Genomic DNA, 23,692 nt, shown 5'->3' on the forward strand with positions numbered 1-23,692 from the left:
TAGTTAAAGATTAAGATCCTTTTAGTTTAACATGAAAGAGCCCCGAAATCACCATCACCCAACTACACCAGACTCCATGTAAATAATCAGGACTTTTAGCGTGTATAGAGCCAGCATATTTCCACCAGACTCCATGTAAATAATCAGGACTTTTAGCGTGTATAGAGCCAGCATATTTCCACCAGACTCCATGTAAATAATCAGGACTTTTAGCGTGTATAGAGCCAGCATATCTCCACCAGACTCCATGTAAATAATCAGGACTTTTAGCGTGTATAGAGCCAGCATATTTCCACCAGACTCCATGTAAATAATCAGGACTTTTAGCGTGTATAGAGCCAGCATATTTCCACCAGACTCCATGTAAATAATCAGGACTTTTAGCGTGTATAGAGCCAGCATATTTCCACCAGACTCCATGTAAATAATCAGGACTTTTAGCGTGTATAGAGCCAGCATATCTCCACCGGACTCCATGTAAATAATCAGGACTTTTAGTGTGTATAGAGCCAGCATATCTCCACCAGACTCCATGTAAATAATCAGGACTTTTAGTGTGTATAGAGCCAGAATATCTTCACATGTAAATGGGTGAATTAAGGGTTTATTTCAACCAAACCAGAGTGGTGATTGTTGGAACAGTGGAAAGATGAACCAAGACAGCTTTTGATAGTTTTATTTCGTTTCTGTCCATTTTGAATGAAGTGTGGTTTTCCCGATGATAAAATCATGCATTTTATTAATTTGCACTGTCCCCTTCTTATATAATCTAAACTGTAATTATGTTGCATATTTAAAATAAGAACACAAACACAGTCAGTGACTTTCTGAGTTTTTATTATCACTCACTGAGTTGGACAGTTCCTTTCTTCGGAGCGTTTAGTTGGCGGCAAGTATCTGGTCGACCCAGCTGCTAAGCTCGGTGACGCGGGCGTAGACGGCGGGGGTGGAGGTAGAGCACCTGCTGCTTCCCCAGGACACGATACCGACCAGAGTCCAGGCATTGTCCTTCTGACAGACCAGAGGGCCGCCAGAGTCGCCCTGTGGAAGAAACAACACATCAGTTAATACAGAACCACAGAGTCAGTGTATTCACGGTCACAGCAGGAAGGTTCTGTTAGTTCTTCCAGAATACATCCGTCTGCCAATGTACATCTGGTCAGAATAAGGCTTTTTCTTCCCAGTCGACCTTTGTCAATACAACAACTTGGAACGCACAGAGAACATGGAGGACTTTTCAGCGTACATTATGCCTCATGGAGAAGTCCTCAGTAGGTTTAAAGGTTTAAAGCTGCTATTGGTTTTGGCACCATTGCTTCCAACTACTCTCTTCTATGTACTGGTGATTTATATTGGTTGAAAGTGCCGCTAAACTCTGTTACAGTCAATCTTAGGTTGCAAAATTATTTGCAGAATTTAGCAAACTGTTTTTCTGCTTGGGCGGATATGTGTTACTAAATGCAATGACAGGTGAGCCAGGTAGGTGTGTGGGCGGGGCCTCACCATGCAGGAAGTGGCTCCGGCTCCTCCGGCGCAGATCATCACGTTGGAGATTTGGCTGCCCCAGTGGTTCTTGCACTGCTCGTTGGACAGCAGCGGCAGGGCGGCCTGCTGCAGCAGGTTGGGAGTACTGGGAGCTGTGGCGAGACAACACACAACACTCAACACACACTTCCTGCTCCCCTTTCACAGTTAAAGCTCTCTTTTTAAAAGCAGTGACATTTTGTATTTTAGTTTTTTCTTGGAAATATGTTAGTGTCACCAACGTAGGCTAAGAGTCATATAAACACACATATTAGCAGAATTTTTACTCATTCTCACATTTGTGGACTATAATGTTACTTCCTGCTCCCTTTCACAGTAAAAGCACTTTTTTTTAAAAGCAGTGAATTACTTCAGACCAAAAAAATATTTTGGGATATTTAGTTTTGTTTCTGGGGAATATATAGAGTATCATCAGCGTACGCTTAGATTTGTATAAAAGCACATTTTACTGAAAGTTTGACCCATTCTCATAAATATGTCTAACAAAGGTCTAACTTTACACTTTACAAATTGAAATCAAACAGCATCACGTTACCGATGGGAGTCTGCACAAGATGGCTACCAAGGCAGGTGTCTTTCTACATCGCCTCTAACGACTTAAAGATATCTGATAGATGAAGATAGTTTCTTATGCTGTTTATAATCCACTTTCCACTAACTTAGTTAAGGTATTGTATTTTGGCGACCAACCTTGCTAAGCTAGCTTTAGCTCAACTACAAATCAGAATTTTTTTGTTGACTTCTGCAACTAATCGAACAGTTTGCTATAAATAATGAGTCAGTAAGATGCAGTAAATGTTTGGATTTCAGGAGGAGTTAACAACTTTCTACATCACCTCTAAAGATCAAAAGATATCTAAACATATAACTATTAACCTCCCAGCTTCTTATGCAATTACCTTAGTTTATGAAAAATATAGTATTTGCTGACCAACAGCTGCAACTGGTAAAATCACCAACAGTTAGCAATAAATAATGAGTTAATAATATGCAGTTACTGTTTGGGTTTTAGGGTGTTTTGGGGGTCTCACCGTTGTAGCGGGTCAGACCCCAGCCAGAGGTGACGCAGGTCATGCCGGCGGGGAAGTTATCAGAAGACGCGGCGATGCAGACGGGGGAAACGGTGGTGCCGAGGCGGGCGGGGGTCGCCAACTTGATGAGGGAGATGTCGTTGTTGATGGTGCGGGGGTTCCACTGGGGATGGGTGAACACCTGGGGGGGGTCAGGTTACTTTATCTGACACCAGTGTCTATCTATCTATCTATCTATCCATCTATCTACCTATCTATCCGTCTATATCTATCCGTCTATCTATCTATCTATCTATCTATCTATCCGTCTATCTATCTATCTACCTATCTATCCGTCTATATCTATCTATCCGTCTATCTATCTATCCGTCTATCTATCTACTGTATCTATCCGTCTATCTATCTATCTATCTATCTATCTATCTATCCGTCTATCTATCTATCTATCTATCTATCTATCTATCTATCTATCCGTCTATCTATCTATCTATCTATCTATCTATCCGTCTATCTATCTATCTATCTATCCGTCTATCTATCTATCTATCTATCCGTCTATCTATCTATCTATCTATCTATCTATCTATCTATCTATCTATCTATCCATCCATCTGTACCACAGATAGATTTGATTTGATTGATTAAGTTTCTGATCTTTACAGAGAGACTTCCAAACCATGACGCTAAAGAGAAAGATTAATTGATTCGATAAAAGCACGATAACCATTCTGAAAGCTGATTGGCTGCCGGGAAGTTCTCACCTTGGCGGGCTTCAGGATCTGGACGTCCTCATTGGAGCCGGAGCCCTTGTTGTGTTCCCCAGCGATCACACGGTGGTACGTCCTGAAACAGGAACAGCCAGTTCAGTAAACAGTCGAATGGCAGATTTCTACAGCAGAAAAGTAGAACTACGAGGTTCAGCAAATCATTTGTTCCTATTGCGATCAGACCGCACAATTAAAAACTCAAACTGTCTCTATCATTTACAGAGACACAACAAATCCCCCAAGAGCAAGCATTAGAGACAGCAGTGAGGAAACACTTTTTTTGTCCGTTTCTTCAGGTCAACAATTGCTTGTTGCTTGTCAGAACCTCCTCTTATGATTGGGTTGTATACTGTTTTGTCCATACTGACACGGGACTGTCCCCTGTCGGCATGTTTATTTTGACTCTTTCCTCACGTTTGTTTGATTAAAACCTACAGAGAGCAGCTGTTTTAGTGGCTCGGAGCTGAGAGACAGACAGGAAGCCAGATAGGGAGTCAGACAGTGTAAAGAGATGAACACGTTGTTGGTTTGAGTCTAAACTTACAGAATAATATGGTCTATACCTTAAACATTTAAAAAAAAGAGCTTGATTAAAGTGCGTTATTATCTGAAACCCTAACAGTTAAAGGTTTAGAGACACAGTGGTGTCCGGTTGAACTGACATGACGTTGCAGTGAGCGGCCGTCACCACCCAGTTCTCGTTGATCAGAGAGCCGCCGCAGAAGTGGAAGCCGTTGGATTGCTGCGAGGAAAAAAACAGACTGAACTCAGACACCGAGCAACATGAAGACAAGATACAAACAGTGAGATGAAAGAAGAAACTCACCTGCAGAGACACTTGCCAGGGCCAGGAGTGAGGCACTGCCTCCTCGCCATTAACGATGCGGGCGTAGCCGCTCACCTGGGGGGTGATAGCCGGCACGCCGCAACCTGAGAGGCAACAGGAGACAGACGGTCACATGACAGTTAAGTTTAGCATCTCTACAGTTAAATTTAGGGTTACATTAGCCTTACAAGCTATGTAACATTACAATGTTACATAGCTTAAATGGAGAATGTAAGATTCACTTTTGTGATTAAATAATGATAAATGGAAGCTAAAGCTACATCTCCACCGCTACGTTTTGGTTTTTAAGCATTTGAGCCAAAAGTTTTTTCAACTCCAGTAGAAGAACTAATCAAGGCAGAGCGGGGGAAATGAGATGGAGAAACGCCAGAGCAGTGGGAATGAGAGGGGGAAAGTTCTCAGATTTCATTTCTAAAAGATTCAAGAGTTTTTCTCACCGTAGGCGGCGCTGACGAAGGCGAGGCAGGAGACGATCCAGAGGAAGGCCATGGTGACGATGATGAAGAGGGTGATGAAGTGTTGAAGACAGAGCTGCTCTTTTATCCCTGAACCCTTCTGGCCTTCAGCCAATCAGAGCGCTCGCTGGTCCATCCGGCTCAGCACTCAGCTGGCGGCATTCACACGGCTCAAACGCCCCGAACTGCCACTCTCTTATTGGCTGCTGACAACTCAGTACGTCAGCACATTTTGTTTCCATCCAAACTAAACTTTATTTCACTTCAGATCCCAGAAGCCTGTGTCAGTTTTGCATCAAAGTTATTTCATGAAATGAATGTGTTGTTTTCTCTGTTTATTATAAAAACAGAAATGCTCTGCTGTCTAAAACATTTGACTTGGAAACAAAAAGATCATTTTTTAAAACTGTCTGTAAAGATGCTGATTACTTAGATTCCTCTGCATGTTATATTTTGTTTCATATGAAATTTTTGAACACTATCTAAAATGTACTGGTGGTTTTGTATGTTTACATTTTACCTTTGGTTTGTATAGAAGCCCTTACAGGTTTCTACTCTCACATGTGTTTTATATTTCTTCAATGTAATGTGTTTTTATGTGTTAAACAAATAAGCACAAACATAGGTGTTATTATCAAATATCTCCCATTTACATATGGAGATATGCTGGCTCTATACACGCTAAAAGTCCTGATTATTTACATGGAGTCTGGTGGAGATACTGTATGCTGGCTCTATACACGCTAAAAGTCCTGATTATTTACATGGAGTCTGGTGGAGATATGCTGGCTCTATACACGCTAAAAGTCCTGATTATTTACATGGAGTCTGGTGTAGTTTGGTGATGGTGATTTTGGGGCTGTTTCATGTTAAACTAAAAGGATCTTAATCTTTAACTAAAAGCTCTATTTCTGTAGGGATCCTTTCCATAATGTTGTCAGACACTTAATCATGGGTTTCATACACTTTCTGTAATAAAACATCTGAAACTCCAAAACTCCTGCAGGACCCTGGGACAAAATGTTATCATAATATATAATGATTTTGTCCATTTAGGGGTCTTCATGTAGAAAAAAGTTAGGGAAGCACTGAGCTGGAAGAGCAATAAATCGACCCTCCTCCTAATTTCACTTCAAATGTAGATTATGTATATCTTTATAGTTTCTCATTCTCCTGCATTTTTTTATGAAATATTAAACTATTATGATCATTATTAATCTGAATCAGGTGCCATGATGTCTTTCTTTCTGCAGGTGTGAGATCTAAACTCTTCCCTCTCTCTCTACATATCTCTGTACACCGTGGGGCTTTTGCTTCACACTATAATTCAGTTTAAAACTTGTGAGGAAAACGGCAGTCAGCAGCTGAGTCTGTGTGTGACACGTCAACACGCTGATAACACACGGTGCACTCTTACCATGCACACTCACCGTGCACACTCAGCACACTGAAAACATGTTGAAACATGAACAAAGATCTGCAAAGAAACACACACACAGACTCACACACCCACACACTGAGATAGACAAACACACACACACACACACACTCACACACACACACACTGAGATATATTTTTTTATTGAAGCGAGTTCAGCAGAAACAGTAGCTTCCTTGTATGTAACACAACACATTTTCCCTTTTTGCAATAAAAGCCAGATTCAAGGTATCATGGAGACGACTCAGCCTGTTCTCATGAAGCATTTGTACATATAGCTTTGAAAAGTAAAGCACTATAATCTGAATTTATTGTACGTATGTATTACTGTCAGCACCATAATTAAATAAAAACAGACTTTCACACAGGAAATGGGTGTTCATGTCCCGGAAGAAGAAAGGAGGAAGAACCTTGTAAACATTGGTGAGGCTTTTCAATGATGATTTCAACTGCTGTAAAGTCCTCTGAGGTCACTGTGGTGGGTTTAACAACATCAGAACGCCACAGTGTTGGAAGCCGTTAAAAGAGAGGCAAACAGCGAGTCTGGTCTTTGTTTCAACACTTCTGGATGATCAAACTCCGCGACCTACAGGATAACAGACAAAAACAGAGACAGACACATAGACACAGAGACATCTTTTTAAAAAGCCCAGAGTAAACTGTACTGAAAGATCCATGTGACCCAGGAAACTTGGTTTGAACTGCTGCAGAGTTTTGACAATTAAAACATGAACAAACCGATTTATAAACACTTTATTTCAAAAGACATAACTGCACTTAACACGTCACTGAGTTTTAAGGATGAATTGTGCAATGAATGTCTTGTTTGTATAGTATATCTGTATTTTCTGTTTTTACTTTCTTAAAAAAACTAAACCTACCTCTATTTTATATTTTTAAGATCCTTTAGAGGTTCTTTTATATATCTTTATTCACTTGTTTTAACCTTTGCTGATGTTTTGGACTGAAAGGAATGCATCCAATTTAGTTGTACACGTACAATGACAATTACGATATGTTCTGTTCTGTTCCACTGTTACAAAGACAGTAGTCTATATCCTCGACAGTCCACTTCCGGGATTACTCCATTGATGCCAGATGTCCCTCTTATGGCCAGATGTCCGTCCCCTTCCTCTGTCTCTGTGTTGGCGTTCTAACCTCTGGTTGATTTGTGAGGACTATGGTTAACTGCTCCTCAGATCTCTGCAGGGTAAATCCAGACAGCTAGCTAGACTATCGGTCCAATCAGAGTTTTCTGTTGCATGACTAAAACTACTTTTGAACGTACATGTTCCACCAAAACAAGTTCTTTCCTGAGACTATTTAGCAGAGGCACCGTGGCTCCGTCCTGAGCTTAACACCACACAATATGATTGTGATTGGTTTAAAGGTGCCCTGCCAAATGTGGTTCATTACTTTGTGGTAATGTCTGAAGTTCTACCATGGACTCTGTAACATTTTTTGTGTAAAAATGCCTTGGTTACCTTGTTTCAAGCCATTCTAGTGTGGTATAGGAAGCCTGCAGGAAGATTCAGCTCGATTTGTGCCAGTTCTCATTAATATTCAACGAGCTAAGCTGCTTGACTCTGATTGGCTAACAGCTAGCCAATGAGAGCCTGGCTATCAGCATCCTTTACCCAGCGCAATTGAGCGAGCTCATGAATAGTAATGAGCTCAGGCAACACACTGGTCAGACTGACCAGCTTTTGTCATTGGCCTGATTTCTCTACTCATTTCTTTTCAATGGCAGGAGCTAGAGACATAACACAAACACACATATGGACCTAACATGTTTCAAAAGATGTGGACTAGCCAGACCTTCCTCCGCTGCGCTGTGTCAATGCAAGACTACAAAGACAGAAACATCCGTAACATCTGTACCATCCGTCTCTGAGGGACTCACCTGTCCGTGGTTAAGGACGAGGATGCGGTCGGCCTGCAGCACCGTGTGGATGCGGTGAGCGATGGTGAGCACCGTGCTGCGCCTGAACGCCTCTCTGATGGTGATCTGGATCAGAGCATCGGTCTCTGCATCGATAGACGCTGTCGCCTCGTCCAATAGGATGATCTGAGGGACAGACAGGTAAACAGTTAGTTAGACATACGGACAGACAGACAGACTAATAAACAGAAAGGTAAACAGACAGACAGACAGACAGACTGGTAAACAGAAAGGTAAACAGACAGACTGGTAAACAGACAGACAGACAGAAAGACAGACAGACCGACCTTGGAGTTTCGTAGCAGTGCTCGGCTCAGACTGATCAGCTGTCTCTGTCCTACTGAAAAGTTTCCTCCGTTGTCCGCCAGCTCAGCCTGCAGCTTCCTCTCCAGACCACAAATCTGAGCAGACATGGAACGGAACAGCTGTTCAGCCAATCACATCACACGGAACAGCTGTTCATCCAATCAGACACAATCACATAACATGGAACAGCTGTTCATCCAATCAGACAAAATCACATCACACGGAACAGCTGTTCATCCAATCAGACACAATCACGACACACGGAACAGCTGTTATCCAATCAGACACAATCACACGGAAAAGCTGTTCATCCAATCAGACACAAGCACATAACGCGGAACAGCTGTTCATCCAATCAGATATCGTCATAGTTGTGGTGTGGACGGCCCTTTAGACTCGTTCCTGCCAACTTTTGTTAGTTAGTTCTATAGCCCTATGTTTCAATCTCTAATCCTGTTTCTTTTGTTATCGGCTTGCCGTTTGGACCTGACTCCTGCCACCACTCCACTTCTGCCAAGGACCCGTATTGGACTCCTTCAAAAAAATCCCATTCCCTGGATCCCACTACCAGCCTGCTCCGCCCTGCTCTTTCCTGGATTACTTCGGATCTTTGCACACTTGGGTACATTCTAATAAATCTTGTTTAATTCATTTTAGTTACTCTCCTGGCTCTGGGTCCTGTCTACTGTCTGCATTTGGGTTCTAATAGTCATTCGCATGTAACCCAGCCGGACGCCCCTGATTTACATGAAGTAGCCCGGATTCAACTTTATGTAAATCAGGAGCATGCAACTCAATTCCCCAACTCTCCAAACTTGCCACAACGCTCCTAAAACGCACTGCCCGGCTGCTTACAGAAACAGTGAATGAGAAGCGTACCATGTGACCATTCTATTTAACGTAACTGGCGCCAAATTGCAAGTAAGGATGGGTTGAACAAACACATGATCTTCATTCAGGACACTGGGCTTTGTGTCCTGAGTGAGAGTTAAAGTCAACTGTGACATTTTGAAATAAACAACTTCAACTTTATTTGTGTACCCAAAGGGCGATTACGTGTACAGCAAGTATAAACACATACAAGGCACACAAATACATACAAGTTCTACACACAGTCCAACTGGAACACAACCATAACAGTACGAGGACAAATAAATACCAGTACAAGGTGCATGGATAGCAGCGTCAAAGTAAACAAGGATTTTAGTCTGTTACGCAATGACGTCACATTACGTCCTCATTTTAGTAGTTTTACGTAAATCATTTTAAGCCTATCCCTTTAGTTTTCCATAACCAAATTAAGTATTTTTGTTGCCTAAACTTCACTAGCTTCGTTTCACAACATCAATTGCGTGTTTAAAACTGAAATTATAAGGTTATATGTGTCGGTTTGGGAGTCAAGATTGGAAATGACACTGCCACTGGACAGGTACCATAATGATAATAATTATAACAGTATTATTAATAAATAACTGGATGACGTAACATACTGTGTCCTTCATGTAGGTCTTTTCCAGCGCTGCCCAGATCTCCTCATCACTGTGTCTGTTGAAAGGGTCCAGGTTGTACCTGTAGACACGTTTCAGCAGGAACTGATTATTGAATGTTTGTTGTCTCTAAAGCCCAGTTCAGACCAAGGATTCACGACAAGAAAAAACAGTTTGAGAACATTGCAGGAAAAGTTGCAGCAATCTGAACCGGCCCGTATTAGCTCAACTGCAGTCCAAAAATTCTGTGTGGTTCTGGTTATTCCTTGTGCATTTTTCAAGTTTGTCCAAATCTAATTGAAGTTAAAGCTAGAGTGGTAGCCGAGGTTACCTGACAGTCCCGGTGAACAGCATGGGGTCCTGGGGGATGATGGACAGTTTTGTTCGCAGGTTAGACAGGCTGATGGATGTGATGTCCACACCATCTATCAGGATACTTCCTCCAGTTGGTTCAACCAGCCGGAACAATGCCACAGCCAGAGACGACTTCCCTGTACACACAAACATTTTCTCTGCAGCCTTTCATCAACTGACAACACCTGATCCAACCTTCAGGTGTGAACAATGTGTCCAACCTCTTCCCTAACTTCCCTGAGTATTTTGGAATCTTTTGGAGTTTTTAGGAAACTTTGGAAATCTTTGTGAGTCTTCCAGAATCTTTAGTAGTCTTTGGGAGTCTTTGGGGACCTTTGTGATTCTTAAATAATCATTGCAATGATGCTGGGTTTCTTGGTGATTGCCCAGCAGCAGACCAGGACACAATGGAGGGACTATATGTTGCATTTGTCCTGAGTAAACCTCCATGTTTCCATGATTCAGCCTGCTGCCAACCAGTCGAGACAGACATTGAATGCCAACACATCAAATTTAGGATTATATACAGTTTGTTCACCCTTCTGTGGTTCTTTTAACACATGTTTATTAATTATAATTGGACCCGAACAGGGTGACACCGCTGCACACATGTTCTTACCGGAGCCAGTCCTTCCCACAATGCCGATCTTCTCCCCGGCTCTGATGTGGAGCTGCAGACCATTCAGGACAACAGGTAAGTTCTGTCTGTAGCGCATCTTATAGTCCAGGAAGGTGATGACTCCGTGCTGAGGCCAGTCCTCTGAGACTAGATCCACCTTTAGCTGTTCCTCCAACTCCTCTGAGCCCTAAAACACAACCAACACTTGGTATCAAATCAGAGAGCAGACCAGCAACATCTCTGGGAAAGTGTGGAAGTCTTTGTGATTCTTTATGAATCTCTGGGAGTCTTTAGGAATATCTGTGAGTGTTTAGGAATATTTGGGAGTCTTTAGGGATATTTGTGAGTCTTTAGGAATCTCTGGGAGTCTTTAGGAATATTTGGGAGTCTTTAGGAATATTTGGGAGTCTTTAGGAATATTTGGGAGTTGTTAGGATTCTATTATAAACTGACCGTGATGTACTCGAGCAGGCGCTCCATGGAGATGAACCTTGCTTCAACCGAAATCAGGGACATGATCAGATATTGAGAGTTTGCCGACAGCTGGAAACACAAACATTAATATTATTATTTACCAATCACACTACACATGGAGATGATGAGAGATACACACTTTATTACTTTTAAAACTCTTATGTTGTGTGTGTGTGCGTGTGTGTGTGTTTGTTTTTGTGTGTGTGCTCGTGTGTCTGTGTGAGTTTGTGTGTGTGTGTCTGTGCGTGTGTGTGTGTGTGTGTATATTTGTGTGTGGGTTTGTGAGAGAGAGAGTTTTACCTGTAAGATGAAATTCAGAGAGAGGGCTTTTAAGGGGGGGCTGTAGACGTCGTTGGAGATGAAGACGCCCAGCAGAGCGACTATCAGCGTCATAATGACATACAGAGTACCCATTATGTAGGAGATCCAAAATAGGCCGTAGTTAAACAGTAAGAAGTGGTTAGCGTTGATGTCAGAAAGACTCTTAAACCTGCAACACAAACAGCATGAGTCAAAAACATCAGCCATCTCACTCAGCAAGTTTATTTCCAGTAGGGGGCGCTACTGAATCTTGGATAATTGAGCTGAATGTGAGGATCTCCAATAGTGCATTACAAAGGAGTCACAAACCTCCTCCAAAAGATGACAAAGGAATATGAAAATGAGCAAAGGAGTCACCATAACAAAGGTTTACAGGTGTAGATGGAAGTCTTGTTGAATTATTAACTTCCTGCTTGTTTATTGGGATTTCTGAATATATAAAAATAGTGAATTTATGAATTCGGTAAAACAGAGAGTAAGGGAACCAAACCAACAATTGGACAGACAGAAAAGGACTCAGTTGTTTTTTTGTTCACATTATTAATTTACTTGACAGAAGACTCAGTACTCTTTCTGATGGGATCTCAGGGCTAAAATACAAAAAGGGCAAAGGGCATTACCTAGTTGAAGTGTGTTGTGGTCACAACCATTTGTTACAGAGGGGTCTGAGTCCCTTTGGAGTAAAAAATACTGACCAATATGTCTGAGTTCTTTCCGAGGGCTGAAACGGAAGTGAACACTGAATTCAGTGAGTAAAAAAGAGCTGAGTTTCTCTGAGCTGTCTTTGAGTCTCACCGCTCTGTGTAGTTGTGCGTCTTGTCGTAGGCGTGAATGGTGCCAAGGCCTTTAACGATGGAGGTGAACAGAGAGATGCAGGGAGAGCGACTGATGTCCTCCATCTTCTTCAACGTACACACGTTTCTCAGGAACAGGCTGCAGGGAACAGTCGGTCTTTATTAGGGCTGTTTGAACAAATTCCAACTTAAATTAAAAAAATCAATACTATTCGAATGCTGAAATTACTATTCAAATATTGCTTTTTTATATATATTTTTTTTTAAATGCAGTCTTGCCTTTCTTGCCACCTTGGCCTACATGCATGTGAAAATGCAATGCTTTTGTTTCGTCTGATGAACAATAAGGTTTTTGAATCGTAACACAATCGTACAAGTTCCCTTAATACATCCATGCGGTATCATCATTACAATTACAATACCACGGAAATGGAGATCACCACTCCTGACAATTTGACAAGCGATGGGGGGAAGGTGATTTGATTTCAATCCATAAATGAAAAAATCACAAAGTAGTGAGCTGCAGAATATGCAAAATTCGAATGAAATATCACTCCTCAACAAGCAACCTGAGGGCACACCTGACAACGTTACACCCTGACAAGCTAGGCAATCTGTCCGAGGATCCGCTGGTAAAACAGGCAAGAACTACTTCTTTTCTGCCTCTCTCCTCATCACGGGACTTACCATCTACTCGCCAAAAGGCGATTATAGACAAACTGACATAGTTCATCTGTAAAGATATGAGACCGATCAACATCATGCAGGGGTCTTAATTTAAAGATTTCATTCACAAGCTTGAGCCAAGGTACACGGTTCCTAGACGCGCAACAATCACTGACTGAGTTGTGAAAAAAGATCGCCCTGACCACAGATGGCTGGACATCACTTGCCCCAGAGGCATGTGACAGTCACTGCACATTTTATAGATAATGGCTGGGAATTAAAAGATGTAATTCTCAAAATGGCTGAAGCGCAGAAAAGCCACCGAGAACGTTGCTGAGTGCATCTCCAACATACTCAAAGAGTACGTTAGTCGTGAGTCAGTGCTTTCCATCACCACTGACAATCCAATACCTGATGTGATATGATTGTAATTGTTGTTCTATGGCGTGGCTCAGGTTAAAGTCTTTGTAAAACATGTAAAAAAAAACAGAGAATAAATGCCACAGAACTTTATTTCATTACCTAGTTTGACAAACCCATTGAGTGTCTTAGGGACCTATTCACTGTTTTAAACCAAACATAACCCACCCAGTGTCTTGGGGACCTATTCACTGTTTTAACCCAAACCTAACTGTAATATTTACGCACAAGCTCACTTTAACCATGAAATAGTCATATCCCAGCCTGAAATGAGCTATTGCTTTTATAAAACTTCATCAACGTCATCAAGTCATTAGCAATATGAAAGTCACGCACGCAAGTTCAGGTATGGGAATTATCGTTTCAGGAAGGAAAATACATGGTTTTGGATCTTTATTTATGTTTTAGCTCTGCTGTGGAGTGCTTGCTCACCTGACAAGGATAATTAAGACCATGACCAGGATGCACGCCGGCAGCAGCATGTACGGGAAGGTGACAGCAGAGATGATCAAACTGAAGATGGCCATCAGAGAGAACATGAGCTGGATGTTGAGATAAAAAGGCACTGCAGAGTCCACCTCGTTCTGACACGTGGAGAAACAATTGAGGATGCGGCCAGTTGGAGTTGTGTCAAAGAAACTCATCTGTTTCGCTAAGATCTGAGGGAAATACCGACCAATCAGCTGAGTTCACTCATCAATCACAGCTACCATAGCAAAAACATGATGAAAAATGTTTAACTGTGTATAAAAGGCCAGCTTCAGGGCCTTTGCATGGTCCTTGAATGCCTTCCTGTGGACAAATAAAATTGAGTTTCAGTAAGTTTCGTTTCTTCACCACTATGTAGAGTTGAGTACCAATTAAGGCCTTTATTCTGCTCTTGCTTTGTGCAGGTTAGCGTAGCAGATACTGTAGCTAACATCAGATCCTTGAAATAGTAGAAGAGTAGAATGTAGGGTTTTAGTTAGGATCTTTCCAATTTTGTAAAACTGTGAAAACATAAAAATATGGCATTACACACTGCCCATATACATGGCCATGAACATGCAACTCTAGCATATACAGTAGCCATTCCATAAGAAAAATAAGAAGCCATAATCATGAGACTTGCAGGACTAGTTAGCATTTAAGATTAATTTAGGGGTGTGAGGAACAGTGGCAATAATAGCCACAATAAAGATCATAGAACTATGACTAGAAATAGTAGAAGTAGTAGTTCATGGCGTAGCAGGGCACTGCAGGACATAGCAGGATGTAGCAGGGCGCAGCAGGGCGTAGCAGGGCATAGCAGAGTGCAGAGCAGGACCATGGCAACAGCTGCAACCATGATTTAGGTGCCACCCTAATCCAAGGAAAACTGCTGGGCGAAAAAACATAAAGACTCCCGGGAATATGCTCCCCAGAGCTAAGTTAGTAACAAACATTTCTGAGACATGGATGCACACAGATGGAAAGAGAGAGGAGAGAGGAGCTCAGTGTGTCGAAAGACGTCCCCCGGCAGTCTAAAACTATAACAGCATAATTAAGAGTTGGTGCATTATTAAAGGAATCACACTAAGCTGGTTTAAGTCTTCTTTCTCCAATCGATCTCAATTTGTTAATGTTAATGATAAATCCTCCAAGTACGCGAAAGTTAGCCATGGTGTTTCACAAGGCTCAGTACTGGGACCAACTCTATTCTCCTTATATATTATTTGCAGCACGGTGGCCCAGTGGTTAGTGCTGTGGCCTCACAGCAAGAAGGTTCTGGGTTCAAATCCAGGCCTTTCTGTGTGGAGTTTGCACGTTCTCCCCGTGTCTGCGTGGGTTTTCTCTGGGTTCTCCGGTTTCCCCCACCACTAAAAATATGTTCCCCTCCCCCTCCCTAACTAGCTGATGTGTGGTGAGCGTTCTGGCGTCTGGTGTCGTAAGGGATTGTATGGCTGCCGTGCATCACCCAGGTGGGTGCTACACATTAGTGGTGTTAGAGAGCAGTCCCCACCCCCCCCCCCCAAATGCGCTTTGAGTGTCTATGATAAAGCGCTATATAAATGTAATAAATAATAATAATATGCTTCCTCTTGGTAATATTATTGGGAAACACGCAATTAACTATCACTGCTATGCGGACGACACCCAATTATACTTATCAATCAAACCAGACGAAACCAGTCAGTTAGCTAAACTTCAAGCATGTATTAAAGATAAAAAATTCTGGATGACCTATAATTTTGAAAATTGAAGTTTTTGGGCTGGGTCCTAAACACCTCAGAACCTCATTATCTAAAGACATAGCTACTCTGGATGGTATTGTCCTGGCCTCCAGCACTACTGTCAGAAATCTAGGGGTTATTTTTGATAACCTTTAACGCCCATCTAAAACAAACCTCAAGAACAGCCTTTTTTCATCTTCGTAACATTGCAAAAATTAGGAATATCCTTTCTCAAAACAATGCTGCAAAACTAGTCCATGCGTTTGTAACTTCCAGGCTGGACTATTGTAATTCCCTACTGTCAGGTTGCTCAAATAAGTCCCTTAAGACTCTCCAGCTGATCCAGAATGCTGCAGCACGTGTTCTCACAAGAACTAAGAAAAGAGCTCATATATCTCCTGTATTAGCTTCGCTGCATTGGCTTCCTGTAAAATTCAGGATTGACTTTAAAATCCTTCTCCTGACCTACAAAGCCCTAAATGGTCAAGCACCATCATATCTAGAACAGTTCTTAGTACCTTATTGTCCCACTAGAGCACTACACTCCCAGAATGCAGAGTTACTTGTGGTACCTAGAGTCTCTAAAAGTAGACTGGGGGCCAGAGCCTTCAGCTACCAGGCTCCTTTCCTGTGGAACCAGCTCCAAGTCTGGGTTCGGGGGGCAGACACCGTCACCACATTTAAGAGTAAACTGAAAACTCTCCTCTTATAGTTAAGGAGTGAGGAGTTGCAGCGTCCGCCTAACCCGGCCCACTTGCTTCTCTTCGTAGTCATCAGATTTATTTATCATATAATCAATAATATAGTGAGAGTAGAGGGAGGCAGGCCAGTACAGCCCAACACGGCAGGGGACAGTTCAAGCCCGATCCGGCACCTCACTCTAAGCTAACCTGCCTCTATTAGTTATGCTATTATAATTCTAGACTACCGGGGAAGTTCCTTCCTTCCTACGACACGCTGAGCTGCTCTCTCATCTCTGTTTTCACTTGTTTCCTTATGTATGCATCCTGTCCCAGAACTGCTTGTTACTAACCTAGCTCTGGGGAGTTTACTCCCCGGAGTCCTTATGTTTCTTCTTCGCAGAGCGATTCCCTGCAATGCCCGGCTGCGTCCTGCTGCGTCCGCTGCATCCACCCATGCTCTGCAGCGCCACGTTACATCCCGCAACGCCCTGCTGTGATGTTCATATGCACAGAGTAGTCAGGATCTGGAATAGGAGATTGCACTACTCAGTATGACACAATGTGCCCTGCTATGAAATGAAATACAACGACTACCTTCAAAGTCACTGTTCCATTATCTTTAATGTGACTATTATCACCACTGTTCATCACAGCCCCAACTGGCCCCCGTCAAACACCGCCTAACAAGAGTCTGGGTCTGCCGAGGTTTCTTCCTGGAAGGGAGTTTTTCCTCGCCACTGTAGCAATAGCCACTGCTAATGCTTGCTCTTGAGGGAATTACTGTAATTGTTGAGGCTTTGGAAATTGTAGAGTGTGGTCTAGACCTACTCTATCTGTAAAGTGTCTCGAGATAACTCTGTTATGATTTGATACTATAAATAAAATTGAATTGGTGCAAGGCAAACCTGAGCCAGTTCTATATGGGTAGGTAAATAACGACATTGAAGAGAAGCAGGTGGGTGGGCTAGGCGGACGCTGCAACTCCTCACTCCCTAACTATAGGCTTTATCAAAGAGGAGTTTTAAGTTTACTCTTAAATGTGGTGATGGTGTCTGCCCCCCAAACCCAGACTGGGAGCTGGTTCCACAGAGAGGAGCCTGATAGCTGAAGGTTCTGGCTCCCATTTAACTTTTAGAGACTCTAGGAACCACATATACCTCTGAGTTCTGGGAGCGTAGTGCTCTAGTGGGACAATAAGATACTAAGAGCTCTTCAAGATACAGGAGAAATATGGTCTCTTTTCTTAGTTTTTGTCAGAACACGCGCTGCAGCATTCTGGATCAGCTGGAGAGTCTGAAGGGACTTATGTGAGTAACCTGATAGTAAAGAATTAACAAATACATGGACTAGTTTTTCAGCATTGTTTTGAGATAGGATGTGCTTAATGTACGAAGGTAAAAAAAAAAAAAAGGTTTTATTTTAAGTAGGTGTTAAAGGATATATCCTGATCAAAAATAACTCCTAGATTTCTGACAGTAGTGCTGGAGGCCAGGGCAATACCATCCAGAGTAGCTAAATCTTTAGATAATGAAGTTCAAAGGTGTTTAGGGCCCAGCACAATAATCTCTGTTTTGTCTCAGTTTTACATCAGAAAATTGTAGGTGTAGATTTTATATCTTTAATGCGTGCTTGAAGTTTAGCTAACTGATTGGTTTCGTCTGGCTTGATTGATAGGTATAATTGGGTGTCATCTGCATAACAGTGAAAGTTAATTGAGGGTTTCCTAATATTGCCTAGAGGAAGCACATATAATTTCAATTCAATTCAATTTTATTTATAGTATAAAATCATAACATAGGTTATCTCGAGACACTTTACAGATAGAGTAGGCCTAGACCACACTCTATAATTTACAAAGCCCCAACAATTCCAACAATTACAGTAATTCCCTCAACAGCAAGCAGTGCGACAGTGGCAAGGAAAAACTCCCTCTTGGGAAGAAACCTCGGACAGACCCAGGCTCTTGGTAGGCGGTGTCTGACGGGCCGGTTGGGGGTGTGATGAACAGTGGCAATAATAGTCACATTAATAATGGAACAGTGACTGGATGTAGCGGGGAGCTGCAGGGTTCAACAGGAAGCAGCAGGGTTCAGCAGGAAGCAGCAGGGTTCAGCAAGAAGCAGCAGGGTTCAGCAGGAAGCAGCATGACATTGCAGGGCACCGCTGAGCTCGGCAGGGAGTGCAGCAGGACCACGGCGACAGCTGGAACCAGAATCTTGATGCCAACGTTCTCCAAGTAAATACACTGGGGGAAAAAACATAAGGACTCTGGGGAGTAAAGCTAGGGTTAGTAACAAGCATTTCTGGGACGGGATACACACAAATAGTAATAGTAATAGTAATAGAAAGGGAGGGAGAGCAGCTCAGTTGTGTCAAAGGAAGGAAGGAAGTCCCCGGCAGTCTAGAACTATAACAGCGTAACTATAACAGTGTAACTAAGAGAGACAGGTCATAAGGAGAGGTAGCTTATTCGGGCTTAGAACTCTCCCCCTGCCGGATCGGGCTTGGCTGGCCTGCCTCCCTCTACTTTGTTATGTATTATTAATCTAACAATTATGAAGAGAAGCAGGTGGGCCAGTTAGGTGAACACTGCAACTCCTCACTCCCTAACTATAAGCTTTATCAAATAGAAGAGTTTTAAGTTCATTCTTAAATGTGGTGATGGTGTCTGCCCCCCAAACCCAGACTGGGAGCTGGTTCCACAGAGAGGAGCCTGATAGCTGAAGGTTCTGGCTCCCATTTAACTTTTAGAGACTCTAGGAACCACATATACCTCTGAGTTCTGGGAGCGTAGTGCTCTAGTGGGACAATAAGATACTAAGAGCTCTTCAAGATACAGGAGAAATATGGTCTCTTTTCTTAGTTCTTGTCAGAACACGCGCTGCAGCATTCTGGATCAGCTGGAGAGTCTGAAGGGACTTATGTGAGTAACCTGATAGTAAAGAATTAACAAATACATGGACTAGTTTTTCAGCATTGTTTTGAGATAGGATGTGCTTAATGTACGAAGGTAAAAAAAAAAGGTTTTATTTTAAGTAGGTGTTAAAGGATATATCCTGATCAAAAATAACTCCTAGATTTCTGACAGTAGTGCTGGAGGCCAGGGCAATACCATCCAGAGTAGCTAAATCTTTAGATAATGAAGTTCAAAGGTGTTTAGGGCCCAGCACAATAATCTCTGTTTTGTCTCAGTTTTACATCAGAAAATTGTAGGTGTAGATTTTATATCTTTAATGCGTGCTTGAAGTTTAGCTAACTGATTGGTTTCGTCTGGCTTGATTGATAGGTATAATTGGGTGTCATCTGCATAACAGTGAAAGTTAATTGAGGGTTTCCTAATATTGCCTAGAGGAAGCACATATAATTTCAATTCAATTCAATTTTATTTATAGTATAAAATCATAACATAGGTTATCTCGAGACACTTTACAGATAGAGTAGGCCTAGACCACACTCTATAATTTACAAAGCCCCAACAATTCCAACAATTACAGTAATTCCCTCAACAGCAAGCAGTGCGACAGTGGCAAGGAAAAACTCCCTCTTGGGAAGAAACCTCGGACAGACCCAGGCTCTTGGTAGGCGGTGTCTGACGGGCGGTTGGGGGTGTGATGAACAGTGGCAATAATAGTCACATTAATAATGGAACAGTGACTGGATGTAGCGGGGAGCTGCAGGGTTCAACAGGAAGCAGCAGGGTTCAGCAGGAAGCAGCAGGGTTCAGCAAGAAGCAGCAGGGTTCAGCAGGAAGCAGCATGACATTGCAGGGCACCGCTGAGCTCGGCAGGGAGTGCAGCAGGACCACGGCGACAGCTGGAACCAGAATCTTGGTGCCAACGTTCTCCAAGTAAATACACTGGGGGAAAAAACATAAGGACTCTGGGGAGTAAAGCTAGGGTTAGTAACAAGCATTTCTGGGACGGGATACACACAAATAGTAATAGTAATAGTAATAGAAAGGGAGAGGAGAGAGCAGCTCAGTGTGTCAAAGGAAGGAAGGAAGTCCCCCGGCAGTCTAGAACTATAACAGCGTAACTATAACAGTGTAACTAAGAGAGACAGGTCATAAGGAGAGGTAGCTTATTCGGGCTTAGAACTCTCCCCCTGCCGGATCGGGCTTGGCTGGCCTGCCTCCCTCTACTTTGTTATGTATTATTAATCTAACAATTATGAAGAGAAGCAGGTGGGCCAGTTAGGTGAACACTGCAACTCCTCACTCCCTAACTATAAGCTTTATCAAATAGAAGAGTTTTAAGTTCATTCTTGAAAGCGATTCCAGTTTCTGCCCCCCGAACCCAGATCGGGAGCTGGTTCCATAGGAGAGGAGCTTGATAACTGAAGGCTCTGGCTCCCATTCTACTTTTAGAGACTCTAGGAACCACCAGTAACTCTGCATTCTGGGAGCGCAGTGCTCTAGTGGGACAATAGGGTATTAGGAGCTCTTCTAGATATGATGGTGCTAGACCATTTAGAGCTTTGTAGGTCAAGAGAAGGATTTTAAACTCAATCCTGGATTCAACAGGAAGCCAGTGCAGAGAAGCTAATACAGGAGAAATATGATCTCTTTTCTTAGTTCTTGTGAGAACACGCGCTGCAGCATTCTGGATCAGCTGGAGAGTCTTAAGGGACTTATTTGGGCAACCAGACAGTAGGGAATTACAATAGTCCAGCCTGGACGTAACAAATGCATGGAGTAGTTTTTCAGCATCATTTTGAGACAGGATATTCCTAATTTTGGCAATGTTACGAAGATGAAAAAAGGCTGTTCTTGAGGTTTGTTTTAGATTGGCATTAAATGATATATCGTGATCAAAAATAACTCCTAGATTTCTGACATGTCTATCTATGTCTTTAGATAATGAGGTTCTGAGGTGTTTAGGTCCCAGTACAATAACTTCAGTTTTGTTAGGGTTTAACATCAGAAAATTATAGGTCATCCAGGATTTTATATCTTTAATGCACGCTTGAAATTTAGCTAGCTTACTGGTTTTGTCTGGTTTGACTGACAAGTCAAAACCTATAGGAAGGCCCTAAGAAAGGCCAGATCAGACTATTACTCATCACTAATAGAAGAAAACAAGAACAACCCAAGGTTTCTTTTCAGCACTGTAGCCAGTCTGACAGATAGCCACAGCTCTACTGAGCCATCTATTCCTCTAGCTCTGAGTAGTGATGACTTCATGAGCTTCTTTAATGATAAAAATACAACAATTAGAGATAAAATCCGTCACCTTTTGCCCTCAACCTCTAACGGTTCACCTTTAAACGCAGAGTTGCTAGAAATAACGACTAGTCTCGACATATACTTAGACTGCTTTTATCCTATAGACCTTCAACAATTAATGTTAAAGATATCCTCAGCTATGCCATCTACCTGTCTCTTAGACCCCATCCCAATGAGATTACTCAAAGAAGCGTTACCCGTGGTAAACACTTCATTACTAGATATGATCAATATGTCCTTATTAACAGGTTATGTACCGCAGTCATTTAAAGTAGCTGTGATAAAACCTCTTCTGAAAAAAACCACCCTCGATCCTGAGGCCTTAGCAAACTATAGACCTATATCTAACCTTCCCTTTCTCTCCAAGACCTTGAGAAGGTAGTTGCTAATCAGTTATGTGATTTTCTCCATAGCAATAGTTTATTTGATGACTTTCAATCAAGATTTAGAAAGCATCATAGCACAGAGACGGCACTGGTGAAAATTACTAACAACCTTTTAACTGCTGCAGACAAAGGACTTGTCTCCATTCTTGTTTTACTAGATCTTAGTGCTGCATTTGACACTATTGACCATTCAATCCTGTTACAGAGATTGGAACAATTGGTTGGCATTAAAGGAATTGCTCTAAGCTAGTTTAAGTCCTATTTCTCTGATCGATCTCAATTTGTTAATGTTAATGATAAATCCTCCAAGTACGCTAAAGTTAGCCATGTGGTTCCTCAAGGCTCAGTGCTTGGACCACTTCTATTCTCCTTATATATGCTTCCTCTAGACAATATTATTAGGAAACACTCAATTAACTTTTACTGTTATGCGGATGACACTAAATTATACTTGTCAATCAAACCAGACGAAACCAGTCAGCTAGCTAAATTTCAAACGTGCATTAAAGATATAAAATCCTGGATGACCTATAATTTTCTGATGTTAAACTCTAACAAAACTGAAGTTATTGTACTGGGACCTAAACACCTCAGAACCTCATTATCTAAAGACATAGCTGCTCTGGATGGTGTTGTCCTGGCCTCCAGCACTACTGTCAGAAATTTAGGAGTTATTTTTGATCAGGATATATCCATTAATGCCAATCTAAAACAAACCTCAAGAACAGCCTTTTTTCATCTTCGTAACATTGCCAAAATTAGGACTATCCTGTCTCAAAACGACGCTGAAAAACTAGTCCATGCATTTGTTACGTCCAGGCTGGACTATTGTAATTCCCTACTATCAGGTTGCTCAAATAAGTCCCTTAAGACTCTCCAGCTGATCCAGAATGCTGCAGCACGTGTTCTCACAAGAACTAAGAAAAGAGATCATATTTCTCCTGTATTAGCTTTTCTGCACTGGCTTCCTGTTGAATCCAGGATTGAGTTTAAAATCCTTCTCTTGACCTACAAAGCTCTAAATGGTCTAGCACCATCATATCTAGAAGAGCTCCTAATACCCTATTGTCCCACTAGAGCACTGCGCTCCCAGAATGCAGAGTTACTGGTGGTACCTAGAGTCTCTAAAAGTAGAATGGGAGCAAGAGCCTTCAGTTATCAGGCTCCTCTCCTATGGAACCAGCTCCCGATCTGGGTTCGGGGGGCAGAAACTGTAATCGCTTTCAAGAATGAACTTAAAACTCTTCTATTTGATAAAGCTTATAGTGAGGGAGTGAGGAGTTGCAGTGTTCACCTAACTGGCCCACCTGCTTCTCTTCATAATTGTTAGATTAATAATACATAACAAAGTAGAGGGAGGCAGGCCAGCCAAGCCCGATCCGGCAGGGGGAGAGATCTAAGCCCGAATAAGCTACCTCTCCTTATGACCTGTCTCTCTTAGTTACGCTGTTATAGTTACGCTGTTATAGTTCTAGACTGCCGGGGGACTTCCTTCCTTTGACACACTGAGCTGCTCTCTCCTCTCCCTTTCTATTACTATTACTATTACTATTTGTGTGTATCCCGTCCCAGAAATGCTTGCTACTAATCCTAGCTTCTGGGGAGTTTACTCCCCGGAGTCCTTATGTTTTTTCCCCCAGCGTATTTCCTTGGACAACGTTGGCACCAAGATCCTGGTTGAAGCTGTCGCCGTGGTCCTGCTGCACTCCCTGCTGAGCTGTGCTCTGCAATGTCCTGCGGC

At 42.3% G+C, this 23,692-nt stretch overlaps 2 protein-coding genes across 4 annotated transcripts in view; both read right to left on the reverse strand.

Annotated features, from left to right (window-relative positions):
- Positions 1 to 861: 861 nt before the first annotated feature.
- LOC114556306 (chymotrypsin B) lies at positions 862 to 4,683 on the reverse strand. Its single transcript, XM_028579215.1, has 7 exons — positions 4,628 to 4,683; positions 4,170 to 4,273; positions 4,006 to 4,085; positions 3,338 to 3,419; positions 2,577 to 2,757; positions 1,504 to 1,637; positions 862 to 1,041 (listed from the first exon to the last, which is right to left on the reverse strand). Exons 1-7 carry the CDS (start codon positions 4,677 to 4,679, stop codon positions 880 to 882), a joined length of 795 nt encoding a protein of 264 aa, XP_028435016.1. The 5' UTR covers positions 4,680 to 4,683; the 3' UTR covers positions 862 to 879.
- Positions 4,684 to 6,237: 1,554 nt separating this feature from the next.
- LOC114558229 (multidrug resistance-associated protein 9) overlaps positions 6,238 to 23,692 on the reverse strand; it is a 43,071-nt gene continuing 25,616 nt past the window's right edge. For all 3 annotated transcript variants that reach the window (XM_028582063.1, XM_028582053.1, XM_028582070.1), the window contains 10 exons: positions 13,899 to 14,125; positions 12,382 to 12,519; positions 11,566 to 11,755; positions 11,245 to 11,334; positions 10,792 to 10,978; positions 10,150 to 10,309; positions 9,822 to 9,900; positions 8,313 to 8,426; positions 7,987 to 8,151; positions 6,238 to 6,669 (listed from right to left, as the gene is read on the reverse strand). In XM_028582063.1, the coding sequence (XP_028437864.1) occupies positions 6,577 to 6,669; positions 7,987 to 8,151; positions 8,313 to 8,426; positions 9,822 to 9,900; positions 10,150 to 10,309; positions 10,792 to 10,978; positions 11,245 to 11,334; positions 11,566 to 11,755; positions 12,382 to 12,519; positions 13,899 to 14,125 (1,443 nt within the window). In that variant the 3' untranslated portion in view covers positions 6,238 to 6,576. The remainder of the gene's footprint in view (positions 6,670 to 7,986; positions 8,152 to 8,312; positions 8,427 to 9,821; positions 9,901 to 10,149; positions 10,310 to 10,791; positions 10,979 to 11,244; positions 11,335 to 11,565; positions 11,756 to 12,381; positions 12,520 to 13,898; positions 14,126 to 23,692) is intronic.

The sequence above is a fragment of the Perca flavescens genome, chromosome 1, assembly GCF_004354835.1.
Source record: "Perca flavescens isolate YP-PL-M2 chromosome 1, PFLA_1.0, whole genome shotgun sequence".
NCBI classification, from domain to species: domain Eukaryota; kingdom Metazoa; phylum Chordata; class Actinopteri; order Perciformes; family Percidae; genus Perca; species Perca flavescens.